An 11,703-nucleotide genomic window follows, 5' to 3' on the forward strand; every position below is an offset into this window, starting at 1 on the left:
AAAAGGATCATAAACATTGTCCCTATCTCTGCTCATAAAGATTGCTCTATCAGCAATCACTTACGGAATAGCATAGTAAGAACGAGAAGGAGATAGAAAAGTTACTCTATAAACCAAGAACACCAAACAACAACTAAATGGAGGATCGTATCGCCATGGAGAAATGTTAGTAATCTGTAACTATTCTTATAGATGTGAAAACTATGATTTTTTAAGATCCATTTATACATGACTTCAAATAAAGTTTACATGCTTGTGCATAGGCATAGCATATGCTCTAATATTCTCATTTGCTGTCCGTTTAAATCATTGTTTGTAGGTGATTCACGATTGTTGTGTGGTGATGACGAAAGTGGTACTCAATAGTCATCAATGGCTTTATAGAATTGCACATCTAATTTTGTGGATCAAGTAAGAGGCAGGTCATTGTGTTAGTTATCATGGCGGTTGGTCTACCACGAATGTGGTATGGAGTTATTAAGTGCAACAAAGAGAATAGAGAATATGACCAAAAAGAGCTAAATTCCAAATAGGGAAATTGATTTTTAAAAGAACAAATAATTGTTAAAAAGGTACTTATAATAGGAGTACCATACTCGAGAACCCAAACAATAATATTATATAAGGTGCATTCTTTTCTATTGGTCAAAGTAATAAATTTTAAATCATCTCAACTAGTTTACCATCTTCTATTGTTAAAAGAATGTTTATATTTTAAAATATATATATATATATATATATATATATATATTTCTCATCCTATCATAATTGCATTTGTGTGTTCTCCCAAAACGTCCTCTCGTCCCTTCCTCCAAAATTCCAAAACTCTTTGTTGGAAGCTCCTCCACTCCTCATCCTTAATTTCCACCACTTATTTTTGTGACTTTATCTTACCTTTTTCTTTCCATTCTACTATTAACCTTTAATTCATAACCAAAACTCAATATTTGGCTGCAAGCTCTCTCCATATTTGACTTTTCAATCCAAGCAAAATTTTGTAATAAAGAACATGTCAATCCACTCTTATATGTGATAAGATATTCCTCCCAATTCTTAAAACATGTGTTAACTATAAAATCAAAAGGTAAAGAGAAATACAATTTTATTCCTCCCATGAAAACCTTCAAATCCTCTATTGTCATCACAAAGATGTCTTTCTTTACTACAAAAGTTTGGATTATTTTTACTCACTTCCTTACTACATCCATTATACACACCTCTTTTTTTATCTACTCTTTCCAATGTAGCATAGCTTAAACTCTAAATCATCTAATTCTTATTTTTTTTACTATCCCACTTATCTTATCTGACATAAAATCGATAATATCTAATTCCATTGATGTACATATCAGACCATCTATATTTCATGTTTCAATTCATTTCCTAAATTGATGAATCGGCATCTTTACTCGCGTTCATTCATACAAATACATAAACTCTTACTTTTTGATACATCTAATCAATGGTGTAATAAACCTTGCTCATTTGACACTATACTCAAGCCATACATGTTGCTTTTAGGAAACGACTTAGTATTAGTATTATCATATTGTTAATCCATATTATGGAGATTCAAAAAGTTTTACTCTGAGTAATTAACACAACCTTTATCTTTTGACTTAAAGACCTACTATGTATAGATAGCATCAATCACACACACACATGCATCACGTAACTTCATTTAATACATCAAACTCCAACATGACAAAATGACTTTGCAACAAAGGGAGCATGTAAAAGTAAAACAACTATAAATTAATCCACATAACGAACCCAAAATTCAGATCTGGGCTAAAGTAAATAGAATGAAAAAAATGTGATAAAAAATTCTCCCTCATTTGTTTTGTTTCTGTCGCAGTAGCTCTCAACTTACATTTCATTATCCCTTCTTCCCGTAATGTCCAAACTCAAGATACTTTTGAACCCTTTATTTTACCAGAGCCCTAAAGAATCAAATTTCGGAGCTTTCCTTATTTGTCAAGTGACACAGACCATGGCCTGCTCTCATTTACGAACAAGGAAAAGAAAGGAAAATAACTTAACAGAACAGCAAAATGTAGGACACATCGTTGAGGAATTTTCCGAACGAAAGTCCGCAACGCATACACTGCATCAGTCACTACTATCAGGATTGGACAGCCAGTCTCTGCAGATGCTCAAAGAAAACTTGAAGGCTCACATCATCCGTGAAGATTACATCTGAACCAGCTGCCATCTCATGTGCATTATTGTATGTTGCTGAGGGATTCAGCTTAGCTAATAAAAATCTAGCCTGTTCAGCAACAAAAAAAACCAAGGTCACCAACCCATCAACAAAGGACAAAAAAGGGCGGACAAGTACATGAGGGTCCCACCTAGTGGGGTATGGGGAGGGTAGATGTATGTAGTCTTAGTCTCACAAGCGAAAAAGTTGTTTCCAGTATTTGAACCCATGACCTCCATGTCACAAGGCAAACAACCTTACCATTGCGCCATGGTTCACCCTCATTAAGAAAAACACAAACTTAAAGCAAAATGGTTCAATGAAAAGAAATTTTTCACTAATACACTGTGGAAGAGGTATAAGTAAAAGTATATATCAAGCATAAGTGTTTGTAGTGAAAATGATCTTCAGGAAAGGGAAGCAATATCAATACACTACTTACCTGAGAACCATGTTGATCACACACTACCAATCTAGGAACAGGAAAACGATCTCTAATTATGATTGTGGCATCGTCATGTGGAGCTTGTAATAGTTGTGCAAAAGCCTGTGCATATATTAAAGCAATTATCATACAAGGAGCTACAATGATAAATGCAACATTGGATACTAGCAATAAAAGAAGTCTCCAAATGAAATAACTTACATGGCAATTCAGAAACTCAAATAAAGCTACTAATGCTCCTAATTAAGATTATAAATATTGTACTCAACAATCTAATTGATTAAAAATTGGTGACCAGAATTTGCACTTGAAAATAATTTATTTAGTAGGACATAATGGAAACTAAAGGTTTGAACAATTTTATTGAATTTAGAAAGAGATGTAGGAATTTACACCAGAAAATGGTTAACTCCCTACTCTAGAGCTATGCTCCACAGAAAAATCTCTGCCCAAAATCTATTTGTTCACTTAGTGTAAATTCTTGTCTTAGACCCATCTCTTTGAGCTACTACTAACGGGTCTCTATCAACATGCCTGAGCATTGAGCACATACCTGGTGTTCTGGCTGGTGATGGTATCCCAAGTTGCGCCATTGGGCAATTGTCATTCCATGAAAAATAACCACACTAAAATATGAATCAAGCAACAGAATCCGGTCTGCGGCAATGGAAGACACATCTAATAATGCGGGTGCAGGCACTGAATTAAATGAATATGATATTAGAGATGGCTGAATCATGACAGCTGCATTACTGATATTTTCCCTGTTTAACAGCATGCGGAAGTACGCAGTCTCATCTGGACTGTTATTAAAAACCTGCCAATGAATTTCACCATCCAAATGCCACCAAATTAAATTAAGAAGTTTGAAAGCAACACACGATGAAAAATTCAAGAAATGGTACCTGTAAAAACTGTGACCTTCGCAGATTGAACATAAACTGGGGGAACAATGAAAATGAAGGGTTTAATGTAAAAGACGATGGATCATCCTTGCGATAGTCACCAAATTTAGAGCAGAGGCGAATAAGTAATCGATCCAACCACCGTGTGGCATCAAATGCTTCCTGATCAAACATAAATGAACCTCAGATTGGTAACTTGGTTTACAAAAGTCTGAAGGTATACAAAAATACATTTTAAATACGAAATATGTGTCCAAAAAGAAGGATACAACAAAATGGTTATTTGCAGCAAGTTATTAGCAAAACAAGTGAAATAAGCTGCTTTTGAACAGAGAAGCTATACGCATAACAGAGTAAGAAAGGGGAAACTTCGCAATTAAATATGACAAGTCCTTCAATTAAACTATTCAATAAACCCATATAGAGATCATAAAACTAGAATGTTCAATGGCAACAAATAACTTGAATTGTCATTCCATCAGTACTTGGTCCCATGAGTTGAAGATGAAGTAAGCACAATCCTTCTCCCATTGTACATCTTCCAATAACACCCAAAACTACCCATTTGGATAGATAGAATTTATTTTATATTTTTATTGAAAAATAAATATTACTAGAAGAGGAGAGGATATTTACAAGATGAGGATAAGAAATTCTCACAAAAATAAAAAAGAAAACTTAGGAACAATGTAAAATGGTTAAGCAACCAAGCATGCCAATGTCTCTACATATCTACCATTTGAACACCACTAAAAATACCATGTTTTTTGCACCAGAACGAAGCCAAAAAAGCAACCTGTCCCACACATTGTGGTTATGTTGCATTTACCGCAATTGCGGGAAAAATGTGGTCACAATACAGTTGTGGAAATTCCAAAACCACAATATTGTAGCCGCAAGTTGAATAAATAATGGGTGTATATTTGCCAAAAGTTATAAACTATATTTGAGGAAGAGCAGAGGAAATAGCATGTGAATTGCCATTTCATAAGTACTTGTTCGCATAAGTAAAATTTAAATAGCGCAAATTGCATCAAAATCACCACTATCAAAGGCATAATCTAAACCATGATTTTTTCCTGAAATTTCCAATAATCACTCATTTGGACAAAGATAAAATTTACGGCAACTTGAGTAAATAAATCCAACAGCGAAGGATTTTACAAAACAAGAGAATACCAAATAATTACACAGCTTGTGACATACCTCTGTCTCCATTTTCAGAGAAGTGAGTCTAGCCATTACCACTGCAGCAGTTTCTTGGTCAAATCCTTGAACCAATTCCTGAAGATAAAATAATCTATTTCAGAAAGTGCATTATTCTTAAATGATGAAATGCATTATCGAGACAAACACAGCAGCACAACAATGACAAATATAGACCAGAAAAACCCAACACTGCTATTTTCTAAGAAACTACAATGTTTGTGAATTTTTGGGCTTATCCTTCCTTGTTTGTAGTGGGCTCTAAATTAGGAAAAACACAAGCCACTGTGCCAAAGGGGATACTAGACCAAAGTTTAGTTTAGAGTGTTTTTGACTTGGCTCCTCTGCATGTATTATCTATTCTGTCCTGAAACATTCACTTTGAAACTTTTTTCTATAAGCAATATTTTCTATAAACTTCTTTGTAGCCACCAATTTAGTTACATGTAATCTAGAAACGATGTCTTCACTTGTTATAGGGTAAGACTGTGTACATTTATACTCCCCAAACCCCACTAGGTGGGAGCCATGTGAACTGAACTGCCCCAAACTTAGCATAGGCACCAATAAGTTTATATGTATTTTAGAAAGAACGGGGGTGGTAGTAGGGAACTTAATTCAAACATTGACAATTTGGAAGGTGTGACATCATATATCTATTCACTGCACATGTTGTAGCCGGGAACACGTTAAGCAAGGGTGGGATTAAGCTAGGGCTAGCAATTAAATGAGCAACTCGAAATTAGTTTGAGGCTCGACTCGTTTATTAGTTTGATGAACTTTTTTCATGAACCAAATGAGCTGAAAATTGAGCTCATTGGATAAAGGAGCTGAACTTGAACCAAATATGATTTAAATTTCATGTACGTATATAAAAATATATTTAATAATTATAATAGTAGATATTTTTATATTAATATATGAATATAATACGAGGGTGAGCCTTATAGCAACGATAAGGTTGTTTGCTTTGCGACCTGGAGGTCATGGGTTCAATTATTATGAAATTTTTAATTTAATATTCTTAGAAACAATCTTGTCATTTGTGAGGATAAGGTTGCATAGGTGGTGCATATACTCTCCCTAGATCTCACTAGGTGGGAGCCTCATGCATTGTCTCTCCCCTTTTATAAAAAGGGGTGGTCCAATATATGAGGCTCCCACCTAATGGGGTCTGGAGAGAATATATGTATGACCTATGCAACCTTATCCTCACAAATGACAAGATTATTTCTAAGAATATTAAATTAGAAATTCCCTAATAATTGACCTTAATATTATATATATATATATAAAGATCACCATTCGAGTTGACAAGCTGCACATATTTGAGGTCATGAAGCGCTTGAACAATTTGTGGACTTTAATTGAGCCCAAGTTTGAGCTGAAAAACAGTTTGTATTGAATTCAACTCGAGCTATAATCCTTACTGATATCAGTAGCAGAATCCTTCTGCTGAGAGGAAGAGAGATTCTACTATTTTGTATGCAAAATTACCATTTACTGATATCAGTAGCAGAATTTCCGTGATAATACATCACAAAACAGCTATTCCTGGCTCAACTCTAGCACATTACAAATATGACTTCACCTTCTAAAATTATTGCCCTGCTAATTTTTTAATACAGCTTTTCATTGAGGAAAAAAAGGCTTGGTGTATATGGACATACCATATTAGTAGAACAAATAGCAGAAACAAGCATACTTCTATTAATGAATCATTTAAAATGTCATTAACCAATTTAACAATTACATTGTTAAAAAAAATAGTACTAGATGCCATATGAAAGGACTAAGCAAAAGTGGTCATAAAAATGAAGCCTTTCAGTTTATATAGTAGATCCACATAATAAACAGATATATATCCAGATCAAAATTTAGAATCAGAATTGACAAGAAGGAAATAAAGTAAAATGAAATGACATTCAAGCTTCTTAATACTATGATAAATTTAAAAGCAACACATATTTCTTTGGCATTGACAAATAAACAAACATCCAGCCACAAATGTTTAAGTAAACAACCAAAACTACCTCAGAGCTAATAGAAACATCAACCCATCTCCTAGTTACTGTTGTGACACGGAGCAACAATTGACCCTCTGGGCTCTGGTAACTGCAATAAGTACATGGACATTAAAATTCAATGCTGGGCAAGGATGAGGAATGAGGCACAAATAGTATATATGAGGCTTATTAATAAAAGTTCTCTGACATAACCTTGTAAGGAACTGAAGGTACAATTGTGGGTTGGCAGCACCAGGAGTGTTTGAACGATCACTTGATGAAAGATCAAACATCACAGTCAAGCATGTACTCTTGTCAAGGCCACACAGTTTCCAAGCTGTTGTGTTCCCTTCTCCTATAACAGTATCAGCAACAGAAGGCCCTTTCTGCAGTACGTGATTGTAACCATCAAACTCCAGATATTTATGGTTTAGTTCATTTCTTTTAATCCCGCATGAACTCCAATTCGAGTATTAAAAGGCAACAGAAAATTAAGGTTTGAGACAAAAGATGATCAAAATCCAACCTTTTCCAATGATGTGCAAGGCCCAATTATACCCTGGATTTTGATTTCCTTGGAGCAATTGATTTCAAGTGTTCCACTGATACACAAATAAAGTTGGAAGTTAGATAAGGGCTATCCATCAAACAGAAAATATGAGACAAGAGAAGAGAGATAAGAAAAAATATGTAAAAGAAGTAATTGTAAGATATTTGATCAGTATTCCAAAAGCAACTGTAAGATCAAGTCAATAATGATATCTATTACATGAATCCCAAAAATATTATGTCTGGGATAATAAAACCCTAAATCTCAGACAATTGACATTCAAATAGAAAATCCAAAGTCTTGGAAAACCAAAATTAACACCACCTGAATTGATTAAAACATTTCCAAAAATGCAGGTTAAACCCTAGATCCACATTCATGCATTATTAGACAAGACAGCTTTTCCTTTTTTTGGAAATAGGGGGTCGGGGTTGAGGAGTGAACCCTCTTTTAGTGAATTCTATAATAAGCAGATTTGTCCACTCCCAATACCTTTTCTCTCTTCCTTTTCTCATTCATGAGTTATCTACATAAAATTCAGTGTTCTCTCCATAGGACTCCTCATTCTTTTACAATGTTACCACTTACAAGGTTCTAATGAAATGAAAATTAATTACGTGAAGTTAAATGCACAAAAACACCATGTGCATATAAATTTTATGCTCACGAAATAACTAAACCTAGTGTTTCAACATCTCTCAACAGAATTTTTTGTATCAGCTGCGAATTGCACTGAAGTGGTGGGGCAGGGAAGTAATAAGTAATATAAAATCAATGAGTGCACAAAACCAAAACAAATAATTTCACATTGAACTGGTATTGAATAAAGAAATCAACTATTGGTAAAAAGGGAAAATAAAAATAAATGAAGGATACCCACTTGAAACAAAGTCCAAGAGATTGCTCCCCATCCTCAAAAACACGTTTAAAAGAATCTTTGAAGACTGAATGACCAAAACTTTCTGACAGGACAACAAGACCACCAGTTTTTTCAACTGCAACTTTCATTTCTGCAACTCCAACCTATATACTTAAACATCCATAAATCAGTAGATGAAGAATGAGGAAAAATAGATCCTCATTGTCATCAAATGCAACATTCTGAAAAAAATAACAACTCTATTCATGGATTCCCACAATATAAACACGAACTTCCTTGTACACCCACAAGAAGGTACATGGTAAGAATTAAGTTTGAAATATCACAAGTATATCATCTCAAGCAGATAGAGGTTGAGAGTCATTAGGCCATTGATGTTAGCACCCAAAATTATGCAAGTGCACACTTATGAACCAAGTTGAATATATAGATCTACAGTAAAAATTGTCATCAAATGCTGCTAGTCAGGAAAAAGTAGTACAAGGGATATACTCAAGTCAAGTGCTCAAGCATCAGACTCCTATATAAGGACGGTGATTACAGATAATATACTTTCAGTTAATGTATCATAAACTAAATTCTTTAAAAGTATGCCTGAAATCTTCCATGGAATGTTAGACATTCAAAAAACCTAAAGCATGGAAATTGCTATCCTCTATATATTATATCAATCGCATAATGCTAGATTACATGCCGTCAGAATAAATCCACAAGTTTTTGACATCGCTACTGGAATTAAGATTTGAAACAACCAGCATGAACTGATTTATGCAATCTTTAACCAACCATTGAAAATGGGAATGGGCCCAAAAACAAATGTTAATTGTCACTCTCGGTGCAACACATTTATCAAAATATGGAACGAGAGAACTAGTAATGAATAGCTCTTTCAGTTGATAAAAGCATAGAGACTTTTAAATGTAAGGTAAGAGACAAAAGTGAACAAAATCTTTAATACTGCTGTTAGAAGTTTTTCAGGGCTCAGGCATGTTACTTCCATGGCTTCACCGCAAATCTAATAGCAGAAGACAACAACTAAGCCTTATTCCCACTAGGTGGGGTCAGCTACATGGATCGAACAACACCATAATAATACTTTGTCATAAAGAAATTATATTTTGGCATAAAAGTGCCAACAAGGCAACAGTTAACACAACAAACCACATGAGGATAAGTAAAGATATGAACCGGTGAAATAATTGTCTGACAAAATTATATAGTATCACATACCTGATCAAGTGCTGATGCAAAAAGATCTAAAACGTGACCCTGACTAACCAGCTGTTTTGCAAGACCCTCATAAAATTTGACTGCTTTCTTGAAGAATGGTGCTGCTTCTTTATCAAGATCTTTATGAGAACGCACCGGTTCAGATAGATCTTTTGACACAATCTGCAACGGAATTTTAAAATCAGTATTTTCAGACTCAAAATATTTTTGTGGAATTTAAGCAGCAACAGGCACAGCATTGCCCATAATACCTTTCCCTTCCACTTATTTGTTATTCTAAGATTACTTTGTTGTCTTTAGTACTTCAACTCTCAATTCAAAGAAATAAAGAGTGTGCCTCCAAAATGTCAATGGCACGTTAGAAATTGAGACTTATAACTTACTAGTTAATGTATTCTAATATGTGGCAGAACACTTTTTTTTTTCTTAAATGACTAATATAATCAGCTTAATATTAAACCAAATATGAGAGTTGCTTAAATGTATTACTCCTACTCCACTGCAAAACCATCCGAACACAAGTGATCAAACATAAATATTTATACTTCTCTCACAATACTCTAATTTTTTAAGTGCTAACAACCATGGCAATTCATGCAAGAATAAAACCAAAATGGCCGACCATGTTTTTAAATGATAGTGGTTGATATCCTCTGTCCACAACAGCAAAGGTGTCTTTTTCTCACTGGGTGGGACCCATTTCATTGAGATTTGACAAATTTTTATATCAGTTGTCAACTATCTGACACAAACCTCATCTTCTAATCAACTTGAGACTAGCTATGTATAGATTTGCATTAAAGCACAACATAGTCTGACTCAGTATCTTATAGCCACATGCCATATAAAACTTTGATGATTATTACTTAACAATACCAACAAACTTTCATCTAAATTACAAAGGTGCCGAATTCTGGAACAAAATCTACCAATCAACCAAGTTACACAAATTTACCGTGCCAGGTCCTTCCGTGCAGGGACCCCCAACCAAAGCTATGATTCTAGCACCTGTCCCAGGATTACAAGCACCAAGCAACCCAGCCGCCACACTCAAAGCCACTCCTGTGCACCGAGCCGGACGAGTTCGTGGAGAAACCGGCCATTGGTCGGTTTGCAATTCATCCAACAGCTGCAAAAAAGAAAAATATATAAAATAATTTGTCTAAAACAATGGCACACAGCACAAGCATTCTAACCACAGTTTTAAATTGTGATTTAGGTCACAGTCGCGATACTATCGCCTTTACCAAATTTTAGTAAATACGGCCAATGAAGCCCCAATGCAATTGTGAAAAAAATATCAAAACACAATTTAAAACCTTGATCCTAACACTTCCAAAATTCAAATGCAGAACAAAAACCCACCGAATTGAGAGTGTATTCACAATCAGAAGCAGGCAGCAAGAACCTTGTAAAACTAGAGAAACCAAATCCACCACCACCCTGACCCGGAATCCCTTTCTGAAACCCGGCGGAAGGCCTCCTTGCACCGCCACTGCCAAGCCCCAACTGCTCCAAAATCTGGTCTTTACCAATCTCCTTATTCCCCCGGAATACATAAACCTTAGACATCTCAGAAAACCCCAATTCATGCACCTGAACCTGCGTCCCAAACGAAACGAAACCGACGAGTGCATTATCCGGTAAAAGCCCGACCGCACGCCGGATCTCCGATTTCAGAAACTCCAACTCCTCCTCGATCATGCAGGTATCAAGCACAAACAGGAAAACTGGCGATTGAACCGACTGAACATGCTGATCATAATTAGCACCAGGGTTCTGATTCGGGAGCGTGTACTGCACGGTGGTGTAGTGCGGGTAGAGCTCGCCAGGGAGATTGGTTTCCGAGATTTGGGAATAGTGAGGAGGGAAATGGTTACGCTGGAAGCAGAAGGGACAGATCCAGATCTTGGCGGTGAAATCGACACGCGAGAAAGGGTTGAGGATTGAGGAGCATGTTTTGCAGCGGAGAGGGGCGTAAGGGAGGGTGGGGATATCAGGGTGAGGGCGGAGAAGGGAGATTGTGGCGGCGAGTGGGATCACGCACTTACTGGCTTCGACTTTGGTTCGAGGCCAAAGGTTCCATGTCATTCGGACTCCGTCGATTCCTTCGGGATCTGTGTTCGCCATCTCCGACATGTTGGAATTGGTTGAAGGATTGAGAATTGAGAATTGAAGGATTGAGAATTGAGAATTGAAGAATTGAGAATTGAGAATTGGGAATTGAGACCCCTTTAGTTGAGAAAGGGGTCAGGGTAATGAGGAATGGGGTTGGACT

The 11,703-nt window shown here is 35.8% G+C and overlaps 1 protein-coding gene across 3 annotated transcripts; it reads right to left on the minus strand.

Moving 5' to 3' along the window:
* On the minus strand, window positions 1,667-11,703 carry LOC109349389 (protein transport protein SEC23-like). 3 transcript variants are annotated; one of them, XM_019590175.1, is made up of 13 exons: window positions 11,637-11,703; window positions 10,791-11,600; window positions 10,381-10,554; window positions 9,426-9,587; window positions 8,196-8,338; window positions 7,292-7,367; window positions 6,979-7,151; window positions 6,793-6,874; window positions 4,760-4,837; window positions 3,554-3,715; window positions 3,202-3,465; window positions 2,646-2,750; window positions 1,667-2,272 (listed from the first exon to the last, which is right to left on the minus strand). In XM_019590175.1, the coding sequence occupies exons 2-13, from the start codon at window positions 11,562-11,564 to the stop codon at window positions 2,126-2,128; spliced, it is 2,340 nt and encodes a 779-aa protein (XP_019445720.1). In that variant the 5' UTR covers window positions 11,565-11,600; window positions 11,637-11,703; the 3' UTR covers window positions 1,667-2,125. The 3 variants fall into 3 exon arrangements, with proteins under 3 accessions (XP_019445720.1, XP_019445710.1, XP_019445727.1); XM_019590165.1 differs by having other exon boundaries at window positions 10,791-11,603; window positions 11,634-11,687; XM_019590182.1 differs by lacking the exon at window positions 11,637-11,703 and having other exon boundaries at window positions 1,667-1,998; window positions 2,107-2,272; window positions 10,791-11,620.

Source organism: Lupinus angustifolius, chromosome LG01, assembly GCF_001865875.1.
Source record: "Lupinus angustifolius cultivar Tanjil chromosome LG01, LupAngTanjil_v1.0, whole genome shotgun sequence".
Taxonomy (NCBI): Eukaryota; Viridiplantae; Streptophyta; class Magnoliopsida; order Fabales; family Fabaceae; genus Lupinus; species Lupinus angustifolius.

Excerpts from the sequence above, each read along its gene's own strand:
- LOC109349389 (XM_019590175.1), bottom strand. The coding sequence starts at position 11,564 with ATGTCGGAGATGGCGAACACAGATCCCGAAGGAATCGACGGAGTCCGA. Across the intron at positions 7,152-7,291 it reads CTTGCACATCATTGGAAAAG|AAAGGGCCTTCTGTTGCTGA; the intron begins GTTGGATTTTGA and ends CACGTACTGCAG. Across the intron at positions 2,751-3,201 it reads ATCACCAGCCAGAACACCAG|GCTTTTGCACAACTATTACA; the intron begins GTATGTGCTCAA and ends ATATATGCACAG.